We start from the raw sequence: 15,563 nt of genomic DNA, 5'->3' as shown, positions 1-15,563 counted from the left end.
TTTCAATCTATCTTCTCCTCTTTAAAAACCATCTCTCTTCCCATTCTCCCTACCACATTGAACATCCTTCCTTCTCCAACTCTCCCCATCTTCAATTTCTTTCTTCCTCTACAATTTTCATGGATCCACACAACCCCTACTACTATGATTCTAATTGGTGCCCCGATCTCTCCGCCGATTATCACCCCGATATGGGGGGAATCAACTTGGAGGATGCCCCACCAAGTGCCGAGGAAAGTGCCTCCAAACCGAAGAAAGGCGGCCGGAGGAAGGAAATCGCCCATAAAATCAAGCACAACAAGCCAGCGGTGGAAGGAAGGCTCTGTCATACTTATCTTCCCGAGCATACGGATATCATTGTCCAAGTTTGGGCAGAGGAGACGAACGATGCCATCCGTGGGACGAATCAAAAGGGGGAAGCGTATTGGGGACGGATCCGCGAACGTGTCAACCCCATCATCAGCGCCAACCTTAAAATCCGGCAAATTCAAGGCCACTGGGCTCGAGTGAGCGCGGATGTGCGTCTCTGGGAATCTATTTGGATGGAGACGCGCAACCAGTGGCCTTCCGGCCATTCTGACGATATGCTCCGGGACAAGGCCCAAATCCTCTTCAAGGGTCGGAGCCCACAAAAGGCCGCATTCAAGTATTGGAACGCGTGGAAAGTAGGGATGGCAACGGGCCGGATCTGGACCGGATCTCATCAATACCAGATCTAAATCCGTCTTCATCTATCAGATCCAGATCTGTGGATCTGAAAATTTTAGATCCAGATCCAGATCCGCCAGATCCGCGGATCCACAGGTCCAGATCCATGGAACAACAATCTTCCTGCACAGCAAAACGACCCTGCTTGTTGGAGGGATGTGTTGAATATCGTATACACAGATGATCATCTTGAAGCCCAAGACATTCTTTCAGTGTGCAGGAAAGAAATTGAGGAGTATAATAAACGGATCGGTGCAGCTCCTATCGCAAATCCTAAAGGAAAATCCCCAAATCCTCCAATCGCCGGAGATCTCTTCCGCGCCGAAAATTAACCCTCTCCACGCGGCGGCGCTCCTAGGCCACCTCGAATTCGCGAGGAAGCTGCTCAGCGCGAACCCCGAGCTGTCGAAGTCGCTGGACTCGAACGGCTCGTCGGCGCTTCATCTGGAGGCGGCGAAGAGGAACGTGAGCTTTGTCTTGGCAGCATATCTTGAAGAGTAGATCCATGGAGCTAGAATGGTCCGAAAATGGAAAGAGAGGCGGCGGGCGTGTGCCGCGTGTGCTGCAGCTGCTGTTGTCCCCGCCTTCACCGACGGCGGGCGGGCGAACTGGTGGGGCGGCGGGCAGGGAACTGGTAAGGCGGCGGGCGGCGGCTGGGCGAGGGAGTGAGGGAGAGTGACTGAGGCGGCGTGTGAGTGAGGGAGATTTGGAGAGGAACCGAGAGAGGAGAGGTTAGGGGAGAATTAGAAAATTAGGGTTTCAATTTTCAAAGTTATTCTATTTTTTCTATTATTTTTAATTTTTAATATATCTAATACTATTAATAAAATCCATTAATTTTTAATATATCTAATACTATTAATAAATAATATATTTTAAATAAAATCGGATCCACGGGTCTGATCTGGATCTCAAATCTCAAGATCCAGATCCAAATCCATTTTAGAAAATGAGATCCAAATCTGCGGATCCAAAAAATTGAGATCCAGATCCGTAAAATCGGATCTGGATCCACGGATCTGGACCGGGTCCAGGATCCATTGCCATCCCTAGTGGAAAGTTCTCCGGAACAACCTCAAGTTCAAGTCGATGTACCTCGCCGGAGACGTGCATTCCTCCAAGAGGACAAAGACTACGGAAGAGGGCGCCTTTACCACCTCGGCGTCGGGTGAGGAGATCTCCTCTTCCCGACCCATTGGCAACAAGGCGGCGAAGGCGGCGGCGAGAGCGGCGAAGGGAAAGGGGAAGGCATCGGCGACGCAGATGAGCTCGGAGCCTCCACCCGAAATAGTGGAGAGGTTGGATAGGTCCGACCAACACATGAGGGTATTCACCGTCTAATACACCAGGAAGAACGATATCAAGGAGAGGGAGCTCGATATGCAGCTCCTCAACACGGATACGACGCACATGTCGGACGCACAAAGGGCGTTGCATGCGTCCATGGTCGCCGAAGTGCTCAAGCGTCGTGGTCTAGACTAGGATTTTTATATGTAATTTTAATGATGTTTTTAGGTGGTTTTTATTTTTATGTAATTTTTAGGATTTATAATTTAATGGATTTTTTAATTATTAGAAAAATGTGTTATTTAAATTTGAGTAATTAATTTAATTGAAAAGCATAAAAATCAAAACTAAAAAAATCAAGTAGGCTATCAAGTAACCCCAATGCAGCACTACTTACTCAATGTGGTCCCCCACTATCAAGTAGGCTATCAAGTAAGCCCATTGCGGATGCTCTAATTTCTGCATTTTAAATCAAATATTTTCATAAAATATATCGTATTAAAGCTCTTATCTTGATCTTTAATTTGAAATGCATATTAAATAATTTATAATTAATTGAATTTCAAAATTTTGGAAAAAAATGTAACAACAAATAAGAAGTTAAAGAAAATGAAAATAAAAAGAAAAATATATAGTTTAAACATAAATCTTCTATTTTATTATAACTATAAAATTATAAAATTGCTACTCAATTTTGAAATTGATTTTAAATTGAAAACTCCCTTTTTAATATAGTATAGATTTAAGAATTTGAAAAAGCATAGTATTCAAATTACAAACTACAAAAAAATTGCAAACTAGCGGAGTATAAATTATTTATGCTTTCTTCATGTTCAATGAAGATTTATGCCTTTCAATAATCTATATATATATATATATATATATATATATATATAGGGTGGGGTTAATATAAAAACCCCCCTTAAGATGAAAACTAGGAACCTAATCTAAACCATTGATTTATGTAAAATAAACGGATGGGATAAATTATTGTAGATGCACACGGTTTTCTTTCAATAAATTATAGAAATACAATAGGGTTAGAAATGTAAAAAAAACATTTGCTTAATAACTACCTAACGTGATTATAGGAACCATTTATTTTCCACTTCAATTGCATTTTCTCTCTCCCTCCAATTGCATTTACTTATTGTTGTAGGGTAAAAATAGACGTGCATATTCTCTCACTCCAATTGTATTTAGGAAGCAAAATGCATATATATTTATTGTGCATGTCTATTTCAATATCTAGCTTTGTTCAATTTTGATGTTGATTTTTTACTCGAAGATTGGTGTTGCACGAATGATAATTTTTACATGCACGATTGTTGTAGTGTGTGGAAAAAATATTTTTTTATTTTTAAAATTTGAATATAAATTATTGTTGCATTTCTTATGGTTACTAGTTGCACAAATTGTTTGTTTTATGTTGCACAGAGTTGTGGTAATTGTTGCACAGATGAAAAAAAATTGATATAAAAATGCAAATATTTTTCTTTTTTGGTCATGTTTATATGAAATGTAGTAATTGCATAATTGTCTTAAGCAAAATGCATATATGTTAATCGTGCATATCTATTTCAATATTTAGAGTTGTTTATTTTGATGGTGGTCTTTTGCTCAAAAATTGGTGTTGCACAGATGATAGGTTTAGCTTGCACGAATTCTGTAATGTGTGGGTAAAGTGATATTCTCTTTCTTAAATTTGAATATAGAATTGGTAGTTGCACATATATGTTTTTATTGTTGCATAGCATAAATTAATATGCTTTTGTTGTTGCAGATTACATATTTATATCTGAAATGTATTATTGTTGCACTATACATTATATTTGCATAGATTAAATTGGTGCATAAGAATATAAGATTTCACAATTTTTCTTATGTGCAAGGTCAAATCCAAGCAACAAAATACAATAACCGAGCAACACAATAATCTCATCTAACTATCCATCTACAAAAATACTTAACTACGCAACTATATATGATCCTTCAACTATGCACCTGAAGACTTCGAACCCTTCAAATATGCAACTATGCAATTACGATTTACGAATCCTTCATCTATGCAACTATAAATTCTTCAACTATGCAACTCAGAAACTACTAATCTTTCAACTATGCAACTCAGAACTTCGAAACCTTCAACTATGCAACCTATTTAAATTGATTAACATCTAAAAAAAAGTATTTAAAATGAAAATAAAAAAATTGATATTTTAATATGTGAAATATTATCTTTGAATCCTCATTTTACTTTTTAAATTTTAGTTAATTTATAAAAGCTAATGCAATGAAATATTAAAAAATAACACAAAGTGACTAAAAAAAAAACGAAAACTGAATGTTAATGGAATTATGAAAATATTGAAATCAAACCCCACAATTCTCGCCAACTACATTTGAAAATAAACAAAATTACATTGCTATCCTTTATTATACACAATAAAGAAAAAACGGCAAATTATCTACTTAATTATTAACCGCTAGATCTTCAATTTTAAAGGCTAAGATTAGGTTCCTAGTTCTCATTTTAAAAGAGGTTTTTATTAGAACCTCTCCCTATATATATTAAAGCAAAAGAAATTCTATTCTACGTGGCATCGTATAATCACTCCATTCTAATTCTCCTCAATTCTCATTTATTCTTTTTTTTATAAAAAATCTCTAATCAATCTCCACCTCTAATCAAATTCCACCCATTAAATTATTACATGATAAGTACCCTATTATTAAGCACGTTTTATATACATCGAGAACAAAATAAATTTCGAATATAATTTAAAATATTAATCGCAATCGCATTTAAAAAGATAAATCACATATCATGATTCATGATCCCTGGGAATCATGTTTATTATCTTAATCTTAATTAATGTAACAGTTAATTAAATCTATAATTTCGAAAAGTTACATTATACATACTTTGAATCTTTGATCCGTAAACATATATTAAGTGGTCTAACTTTTTAATGACACTTCCTCCAAATAACAAATAAAAAAAACTAATGACATTTTATGTGAAGATATTATAAGGTAATAATTTATTCAAATTTTTAAAGTTTAAGTCATTAATATTATTATTATTATTATTATTATTATTATTATTATTATTATTATTATTATTATTATTATTATTATTATTATTATTATTATTTTATTATTGGTTCCAACTACAGACATCTAATATTGACACGTTTCAAATAATTGTTCCAATTTCTCTTTTAATATTTTTTGGATCGAAACTCTGCTTACATATAAATTTTATAAGACATTTAAATTAGGTCAATTTCAAATAAATATTAGGGTTAATAGTCAGAATATACACGAACTTTCACCGAATTTGCAAATTGCACACGACCTTCAAAAATAGCCTCAGAATACATTGCACACGTGTTGCCCAACACATTAATCCTTGTTGACGTGGCTCCTAGAATTTTCCTATGCGGACGACCAGCGACAATGAGAATATGACGTCGTTTTTTACTTATGTTTTAGCACTCAAAATGACATCGTTTTGAGTGATTATATATATAGAAAGAAAAAAAATCCTCAAATCTGCAATCCACCACCACCACCTGAATCCAGCCTATGCAAATGGGATCATCGTCTGTGACCTCATCAAATAGGATCATCACCCGTTTCAAGAAGAGGGATCACCATTCGTCCCCAATCCAACCCTGAATCTAGCCCTACGGTGACACGATGCAGCGCATCGCTTCCTACTTCTCCGAAGCCCTAGCCGATCGGATCCTCCGATCCTGGCCCTGCATGTACAAGGCCTTCAATTCGACTAGGGTTCTGACCGTTGCGGAGGAGATCACGGCGAGGAGGATTTTCTTTGAGCTTCTGTCGTTTCTAAAAAGTGGCTTCTATAATCAGTAATCAAGCGATCGTGGAGGCCATGGAAAGGGAGAAGATGGTTCATGTAATCGATTTAAATGCAGTCGAGCCGGCGCAGTGGCGTACACTGATTCGCGACCTCAGCGCCCGCTTCGAGGGCCCACCATACCTTAGGATCACGGCGGTGCACCACCGGAGGGAGGCGCTGGAAGAGATGGCTCGCGTCTTCACTGAAGAAGCTGAGAATCTATGTGTGTTTGGGAAAATGGGGAGGCGGCGGCTAGTGCTCGATTTTGAGAAAGAGAGTCTGCGCGTGTGTGGGTCGTGAGAGAGAAGACGAGAGAGAGGGGAGACAGAGGAGGATGAGAAGTGTCAGTGGTGGTGAGGGGGTCGACGACGGTCGCCGCTGCCGAAAAAGAAAGGGGAGCTGGGGATAGTGCTTTGTGTCTGTGTATTCTGAATGTGTGTGTGTTGTGTATGTTGTGTGCGTGTGAGAGAATGAAGTTTCTCATGCCACAATGTCAAAAATGCCACGTGTGCTGCCACGTAATTTTAACAATAGTCGACGTCATTGCCGGTCAACGTTAATTTTGATCGAATTTCTCATCGTGTGCAATTTGCAATTAAATTAAAAGGTCATATATTCTGAGGCTGTTTTTTAAGGTCATGTGCAAAATGCAAATTTGGTGAAATTTCGTGTATTTTTCGGCCATTAACCCCTAAATATTATAACTTTTTTACTTTAAAACAATTTTATTAAATTCTCTATTTTTGTGAAAATTAATTCATGAAACAAAAAAGGCATTAATAATTTCATAAATTTATATTTTAATATACCCATCGAATTTCGACGGTTATGCCTTTCAATAATTTATTTCTAAACCTCAACTTAAATGAAAAGCAATTTATTTCTAAATTTAAATTAGATTGCATTTGAGGTCCTGCCATTTATATTTAATTTCTAAAAATCTTATTGAGATGATTTTTTAGTGATGTAGTATCATATTTATGAGACGAAATATATGTCGAGATCTATGGGTCAAGGCGAAATATTGTCTTTTTAAAAAAGAAAAAATGAATCACTTTCTTTAATAATATACATTCAATTATAATTTTTAAAACTGTATCACTTTATAAGATTATTTTTAGAGTGAAAAATCGGTTTTTAGCTTTAAAATGTATGGGCCGATTTTTTTATAATTAGTGGATTGACTAAAATATCTTTTCCTTAAAATACTCAATCAATTTGAATCTAATCCTATTCCTGTTTTATTTTTAGGAGAATTAAAATCGCTAAATTAGTGAATTAAAATTTCTAAATTAGTGAAAACAAATTTAGGATTATTTTTATGAGAATTAGAATCTCTAAATTAGTGGAAACAAATTTATGATTATTTTTAGAAGAATATCCAAATTAGTGGAAACAAATAAAAATAACAAAATTTTCGAAACAAATAAAAAAATAAATCTTCGAAAGACAAATAGGAGTAAACATAAATTTCGAACAAAAAAAATTAACTTCCGGAAAAAAATATTATTTTTGAAACAAGAAAAACAATAATATCTGCAAACAAATCTAGAATTATTTTTACAACAATTCATAAATTAGTGGAAAAAATAGTAAAAATAATAAAAATAATAAAATTTCGGAAACAAATAAATCAAAAACAATTTAGAAAAAAAAACATATAATTTTCGGGGAAAAATATATTTTCGAAAAAACCGAAAAATTAGGAAGAAAAAAATGGAAATAAAACAGAAATAGGATTAGATTCAAATTAGTTGAGTATTTTAAGGAAATGATATTTTAGTCAATCCACTAATTATAAAAAAAAAATCGGCCCATTCATTTTTAAGCTAAAAACCAGTTTTTTACCTAGATGTCTAGACACTTGGGTGGCCAAAAATCTTTTTCCCAATAATAATTGTGGTATTCACTCAATTTTTTGGTATATGCTGTCAAGCTATATTTGTATACCAAACAATGGTTGTTTTATTGTGTTGTGATCTAAATAAAAGTGGAATAATATGATCGATTACACATGGCATCTACTCGGCCAAATATATAAATAGTTCATTATTTAAGTAAAGTAGATACATATGTACATCTATATATATATATGTTACATTTAAAATGTATTATATTTATATATATGTATACTTATTAATTTGTGAATATGATGCGGTAAATTTAAATCAATATTACATAATAAAAAATTATACAAACATAAATCTACAATCCTATAGGCTATAAGCTACGTGTAGTTTCTACCAAGACGAAATGAAAAATTTAAATGTCCAAGTAATTGTTTTGTTCAAATTAAATTTGCTTAAGCACAAAACTAATTTGAAGAGTCTTTTTTAGAGCACAACAAAGAATAGATACCAAGTTTGTGGTGTAAGAAAGGGCAAAACTATGGAAGGATGAAATTTGGACATAAATTCTAAACTTGGTCCACACATAGTCATGATTTTGGACAAGTAACATTGATTCTTTAGAAGGGCAAGAAATCATCTGCACCAAATTTTGCATCAGAAAAAGTTATAAGTTATCTGATTATCAAACTTTCTCTCAACATACATACAAAAAAAAAATCCAATTCTCTCCCTTCATGGCAGATCGAAGGTCATTATTCTCTCGATTTTGGCCTCCGTCGGCTTCACGCCGCACACCCACCACCCAAACTACTGCTGCACCACCACCAGCAACCACTACTAAACCCAAACCTCAATCCCAATCTAGTAGCCAGACCAGCTCCACCTCATCACCACCACCACCTCGAGCAGAAACCAAGACTCCGGTCATGCAGTCGACCACCAAAGGCAGCAGCCCTCCCGCCCCCTCCCCCGCCACTCCACCTAGAGCAGAGCCTCGAAAGGCATCCCCCGAGCCAAGCAAATCGCCCGCAGGCAAATTGCAAACCAAAGACGAGCCTGAAACCTCATCACCATCGCGTTCAACTATGCGGTCCCCATCCTCATCAAAGCCTGCTTCGCCCTCTCGTTTATCAGCTCAATCTAGATCACCTCATCAGCCTCCCTCTTCACCCCAACCACGATCCTCGCTTCAGTCCCCGTCTCGAGTGATCTCGCTGACTCCTTCCACGCCCAAACGAGCATCAAAATCTCATTCTCCATCCCGTGTCACTTCTCGTTCTCCTAAGCAGCAGGTGTCGTCGTCTAGCCCTCCTAAGGGGAAACAGCCTGCTTCCCCATCAAAAGATTCAACACAGCCTACTGAAAAGATCTCCACTTCGTATGAAGCCCCCATTTTAGCTTCTAAAGAGAATGATCCAAAGCCTGCAGCATCTCAACAAGAAGCAGAGGTGAAGGAAGAGGTTAAACCTGATAGTGCTGTAGCAGCCAACGGCCAAACTCAGCAAGGGACAAGCTTCAAGCACGACGATGTGGAAGCCAAGCCTTCTCAATCATCGCAACTTCACAATGAAGCACCACCTGCCCAAGGTCCGGAGACACGTGAAACGAGCAAAAGCTTGGGCTCTTCCATTGTCAATGATGGCCGACATGCCCCCGACATCAAACTGGATGCAAAGCATAAAGAAACTAAGGATGTGAAGGAAGTAGTGGAAGCAACAAAAACAGAAGCTGGCGACGAGAAAAAGAAGGAAGTCAATGATTCTATTGCTCCAAAGTCTACCTCTGATGCACAAATTGTTGAAAAGGCTGAAATCCCCAGAGAGAAGCAAGCGGCCCCCAGCACGAAGGAGGTTTTAGCAACACCTGGTTATGCTACAGCTTCTCAACCGGTGAAGAAAAGCAAGAGCTCTAGTGCTCAGGAGAAACCTGCTCTACCAAATGAAGAACACACCCCGTTGCACAAAAACATCAAGGCCGACATGTCAAAGTTTGCCAACGAATTAGCCGGTGAAGACCACAAAAAAGCCATTTCTGATAGACCTGTAAGTGTGATAACCATTGCAGGAGAAAATAGAGGAGCATCAATGCACATGGAGTCTGATTCCTCAAAAGGAGAAGGGCAGATTCACATTCATCGGAGCTATAAGAGCAACCCCGATCAAAGTCCTGAAGCAACCACTGATGGAGAGGAATGCTCTGCAGGGAAAAAGTCAGAAGACGAGAGAAGCATGGAAGATCAACTGACGGAGGCATATGTAAACAACAACGCACAAGGGATCAACAACTCCATTGTGTTCAACAGTTCCATAGTTGAAGGAAGCCCCGGAGTTCACATGGTTGTCAGCCATCTACCAAAGGAACCAATCCGGTCAAAAGATGAAATAAGTTTGCCAGAGGCACGAAAGGCTGAAGTTAACACGAGCCGTGCAGAGAAGCTCACCTATCAGCCGACAATAAGGAGAAGATGCCTTAGAGGTCTTCTATTGGAAACGAGTGATTCTGATCAAGACAATCCTGAGAAGCCTAGACGCCATGGTTGCCGTGTTGCCTGCCAGAAAGAGGATAGAAAGAACAACATAGATGTTCTCTAAGATGAAAATCACAAGTCCACATGCATACATACATAATAAAGCAGATACTGCACTTGAACCAACACTTGCTTGTAAAGATTTTACATGTAAATAAATAAACGAACATTTGCCATAGTCACTATTAACAAAGCATTTTGAAATATTTTACTTTTACAACCTGATTTTCTACATAAGCAATACATATCCAAATGGTTTAAGTTCAAAGTTTTATCCACAATACAAAAGCATCGAAACGGAAACCATATCCCTGATATCTTATAAGTAAAACTTAATCTTATGAAGGGTGACTGCAAGGCATACCTTCTTCCAGGAAAGACAAGACCTAAAAGTGTATACAGACAGTATTTAAAACAGAAAAAGCCTACTCGCATACTGGTTTCGTATCAAAGTTGCTTAAACAGAGAGCGAAAGCTTGGAAGACAGAGAGGGGATATCGATAGTCCATGGTAAATATGTCTTTCCCTATCTTTCCAAATTGCAAGATCACTTTCTCTTGTTCTGGAGCTGGAGCGTTCTCTGATGGGTCACCGACAGCTACGAGCTGAAAGTTCTTGACCGATGCCACTGTAACACGTCCTCTGAAGTTCAGACACCAACACTGCAGCTGCTCATGCCATCTTGGGGTTTTGTTCTTCAAAATGAGTGGTTCATCGATGCTGCTGTTCAGTTGCTTCGACTTACCTCTGATAGGGACATCGGAAGCAGAATCCTCTTTCCTCACTTCGGAAGCTGTCAAGGGGCTGAAAGTTTCATCCAGACCATAACTAAACGTTGCAGGAGTGGGAGCACTTCCACCTTTTTGAGTTGATGAAACTGGAATCATGTGCATCGTGCACTGCATCCTTCTTGGCCCTCTTGTACGGAGAACATTAAGTTCGTAAGCGATAGTTGCAACATTGAAGTTGCAAATAGGTATTCTTGGTGCAACCTTCTCTGCGGAAATTCTTTTCCACGACCAACCGTGAGATTGGATAAGAGTGTTGCACCACGGAGGTTGAGAATCATGAATGTAGAATTTGGAGCCGAAAAAGTTGAACCTGATAACATAAAGTTATATAGTTTAAACAAGGGAGTATAATGAGGATACAAATGAAAGAGAGATACAACGAGGCACCTCAGTTTGCCTGCATAATTATCACTGGTGTGCGAAAAATCTTTTGCAGCAAAAGATATGACAAAATCTATTTTCGTGGCTCTTTTGATCTTTTTTGCTGCTAACAGCAACTTACTTGCATCCCCCGAAATAGCTGTATTTGATCACAAGATTCAGATTCAGACCAAAAAAGAGACGTGCATAGAGTATCTTAATCATAATAAAGAGGCAAGACAACATTAGCTTATTATACATGTAAAAGTTCATCAAAGCCAAATCTAGATATACATGAAACTAAAACCAATAGATAGTGTTGATAAATATCCATAATAACAATAGAGAGAGTAGATCACTTGCCAGGGCTTAAGCCTAGGTATAACCTATAAGTCGATGTTGCCCTTTCCCTTCTGATGAAGCACTGAATCTGAGAATCCCTTGGTCCCGGCTGATACACACCTTTTCAATAATTAAAAACGATGAAGCAAAGATTAATACGACATCTGCAAATCTAGCTTACCTGCTTCAGGGACATAGGGAAAGTGAGCAAACCACATTGTTCAGGAGTCTGAACCACCTCCCTAACTATCTCCCTCCAAGACTTGCAAACAGCAGCACAACACACCACAGCTCTTCGAGCTGGCCACGCAGTCTCATCAGCCCCTACTCTACCAATGATATCAACAAAAAACTCCGGTTCCAAGCTTGCCCACTGGCTTTGCTCCACCACTGGATATGAAGAAGACGACGAGCCCTCAACACTAAAATCAATGTTTCTTCCGCATTCCTGCTCTAGCTTCTCATCTATGCCCATTTTCCCCTTGAGATCTCTTAAAATGGATATAAATGACATTTTTTCACTCCCAAAAGGTACCAATTTGGGAACTGATACACTCCTATTGTGATTTACCGATTCGCCTAATACCTAAACTTGAAGCCACAAAAATGAAGCTACAAACCCCCAAAAATTGGAAAATACCCCACTGCAGTTATGGAAATTCTTGACATTTGCTAATCCACGTACAACTATGCTTTCATAATTTTCACAAGCTCTTAGAGAATTGAAGCATATATTTCTTCTACCCCCATTAATTCTTCTCTCAGCAGAACACCAGGAATCAAAACTCATAAAACAAGTCCAAAAATGATATTTCTCACAAGCAAGAAACAATCATAAACGTGGAATGTGAAGAATGAGTAATATCTTACCGAATTCCCAAAATCCCGAGTGAGAACCGAAGGCCTAAAATAAGTAATTTTCATGTTTCTGTGTCCCCCAAATACAAAGCACAATCACTCGCAAGCACACACAAATTAAAGAGACACAAATTCAGTGGATTAGAACCGACCCCAAGAATTACTTAAACAATCCCGCCATGTTCCCCACTTCTTTCAGCTCTAATAAAGTTTCCCCCATTTTCTTTTTTCTAGGTCTTAAAGAATAAGCTTTTCTTTTTGTGAAAAGTGTATAGAAAGGAGGTAACGCAGTGGCAGCACCGACACTGGTGACAAAAGGATATCTGAAAGCGTTTCTCAGACTCTCCAAAACTCTCTGTTGTGTGTGTCTCGATTGATTTTGTGCTTCTCTTATAATCTTTTAGAGGCTGATGATCATTTTTAAGTGCCCCTTTCATGGTCGTTAAAACTAACGATCGGGTGTATGATAGAAAGAGAAAGAGTGATAAATTGGAGGGAGAGAGAGAGAGAGGAGTAATGGGCCCATCATTTCTTTTTTTCAATAATTTTTCCAATAAATTGGAGAGAGACATAAAATGGAGTGTACTATTTTACGACTAAGGATTGCTTGGTACGTTGTACCTTATTGAAAGCGTCATATTTTATATTTTTATTTTTAGTATTTAGAATTAAGTACTCTGTTGTTATGTTATAAATGTCCCAATGTCCTATTACAAATATCTTATTTCTTTTTTAATAAATAATTAAAGGACTTAAATTCATTAACTATTGGGGTTCACCCACTCTATTCTCTCTATATCTATTTTTAAAATATTATTTATATAGTTTCACCAACTCACTTTATACTAATTATATATTTCTTAATTTTTGTACCTAAAAGTAATATAATATTTATAATGGGACGGGGGGAATAATATTCTAGCTCATTTCATACAATAAAAGAAAATTTTGTCCATAAAAATAAAAAATAAAAATAATAATCTTTTGGCACGTAAATATACTAATTTACTTCCTACCTTTCTTCTTCTTCTTCTTCTTCTCTTTTTCTTTCAGTGGAGTTATTATTCAAGATCTTTCACAAGAGTTATCTTCTATCCAAGAAGATTCAAGAAAATTTCTTTATGTAAGGCAAAGTAGTTCTAGTGCTTAAGCATGTTGAAGTTAATTTCCATTCAAAATTCCATCTTCTCTTTAATTAAGGAGAAAAAGAAAAAAGTAAATTCAAGATTTTGAAAATTTCTTATGTAAGATAAATTTGTTCAATTGCTTAAGAATCTGTCATTTTTTTTTATGATGAAGATTTTGAATTGAGTGAATTGAGGGTGGAAGTAAATTAGTAGGAAAGGGTATGCCGCGCTCAAGCTCGACATGAGCAAGGCGTACGACAGGGTTGAATGGGACTACCTTGAAGCGGTTTTGAGGAAGCTAGGGTTTCCGGACAGACTTTGTACTCTTCTTATCGATATTAATTGGAACAGGTCTTTTTCATATCGATTTGGTTGATCTAAATGTGGCTGACTGTTTGGGAGTACCAGTTTCTAGTAATTGTGGGCTGGAGCCAACGGGAATTCTCAGCTGGAGGAAAGGAGGTTTTGATTAAAGTCGTTGTCCAAGCGGTTCCGACATACGCGATGCAATGTTTTCGAATACCTGATGCAATATGCGACGGAATTCATAGGCTTTGTGCCGGTTTCTAGTGGGGTGATAAGATGAAAGAAGGATGCACTGGGCTCGGTGGGAAAGACTTTGCAGACCGAAAGACAAAGGCGGAATGGGGTTTCGAAATCAAATCAAGATAGGGATATCGATATTAGAGACAAATATAAACGTGCATTAATATCGATATTTTAACATCAAGACACTTAAAAGCTCATATTAGAGACAAATAATATCGATATTTTAACATCAACATACATAATGCTCCTACTAATAAGTAACTTCGTACAAGATAGGGATTTGAATTTGACACAGTTAGTTCTATTTCTTTAATTTTCACGTCAGACAAATTTTCAGTAAGCATTGAAAAAATTAAAACACATTCCACAAATATCAAACATTGAAGTTTAACAACTAAACAATAAAGAAAATTTTAGTTAACAACTAGAGGTACTTGCACTCACCAGTCACCACATATTCTCATTAGTTAATTACAGTTAGCAATCCGATATTATTACTGCCAAGTGCCAAGAGTGAAATATATATTTATCCTAAGGAAAACTGGCATCCAATTTAACTTACACTAGGCAAATCCGACACAATACGAGAACAAGACGCCAAATTACCAACACAAATAGGAGATTAACAGAAACACAACCAACCCAAATCCATGCAGTAGGAAAATATATATATATATATATATATATATATATGTATATATATATATATATATATCCTAAAACAAGAATAGTTTCATTTCTTTGTTTTAGAGTATAGGTTATACAGAATTTTCGATGTATTATGAGCATAACAATGATAACCTTCTAGAATTTAAGAGAATGATCTACAACAATTACCAGAAACTGGTACTCCCAAACAGCCAGCCACATTTAGATCAACCAAATCGATAAATGAAAAGGACCTGTTCCAATTAATGCCTAAACAATTTGAACAATCCAGTAAAATCATATAGACCTCAAGGGTAGAATAAGGTCTTTAATTTCTGAAAGCAAAAAGTAAAGGGAAGAGAGGAAAAACTCATGAAGAACCTTGAAAACAGTAATACATGTCATTCTTCGTCTTCGACCTTCAATCTACCTAATAAACCAGCTGGGGATGCACTCTCTCGCTGGATATTTCCAAAAGGAGTTCGAACACAGAGGATATACCTAAACAAGGTGGATTTTATGCAACAATTGCACCACACAACCTTCATATATTATCAATCTTCCCCTGCACGTAATAAAACAACATGGAGATGTCTCAGTATACTCATTCCGATGAGCTAGTTCTTCAAAGCAAGGGACAAGGTC

The 15,563-nt window shown here is 37.0% G+C and overlaps 2 protein-coding genes across 3 annotated transcripts; one reads left to right on the top strand and one right to left on the bottom strand.

Moving 5' to 3' along the window:
* Positions 1-8,149: 8,149 nt before the first annotated feature.
* LOC131010324 (uncharacterized) lies at positions 8,150-10,421 on the top strand. The gene has a single exon (XM_057937797.1). The coding sequence runs from the start codon at positions 8,451-8,453 to the stop codon at positions 10,305-10,307; it is 1,857 nt and encodes a 618-aa protein (XP_057793780.1). The 5' UTR covers positions 8,150-8,450; the 3' UTR covers positions 10,308-10,421.
* A 7-nt stretch (positions 10,422-10,428) lies between these two features.
* Positions 10,429-13,138, bottom strand: LOC131010344 (tubby-like F-box protein 5). Of its 2 annotated transcripts, XM_057937831.1 has the most exons (5): positions 12,607-13,116; positions 11,918-12,126; positions 11,758-11,845; positions 11,422-11,554; positions 10,429-11,344 (listed from the first exon to the last, which is right to left on the bottom strand). In XM_057937831.1, the coding sequence occupies exons 2-5, from the start codon at positions 11,930-11,932 to the stop codon at positions 10,669-10,671; spliced, it is 912 nt and encodes a 303-aa protein (XP_057793814.1). In that variant the 5' UTR covers positions 11,933-12,126; positions 12,607-13,116; the 3' UTR covers positions 10,429-10,668. The 2 variants fall into 2 exon arrangements, with proteins under 2 accessions (XP_057793814.1, XP_057793813.1); XM_057937830.1 differs by having other exon boundaries at positions 11,918-13,138.
* Positions 13,139-15,563: the final 2,425 nt, after the last annotated feature.

This window comes from Salvia miltiorrhiza, chromosome 2 (assembly GCF_028751815.1).
Source record: "Salvia miltiorrhiza cultivar Shanhuang (shh) chromosome 2, IMPLAD_Smil_shh, whole genome shotgun sequence".
Classification (NCBI taxonomy): Eukaryota; Viridiplantae; Streptophyta; class Magnoliopsida; order Lamiales; family Lamiaceae; genus Salvia; species Salvia miltiorrhiza.
The sequence above is the reverse complement of the archived record's forward strand: the minus strand, read 5'-3'. Positions and strand labels throughout refer to the sequence as shown.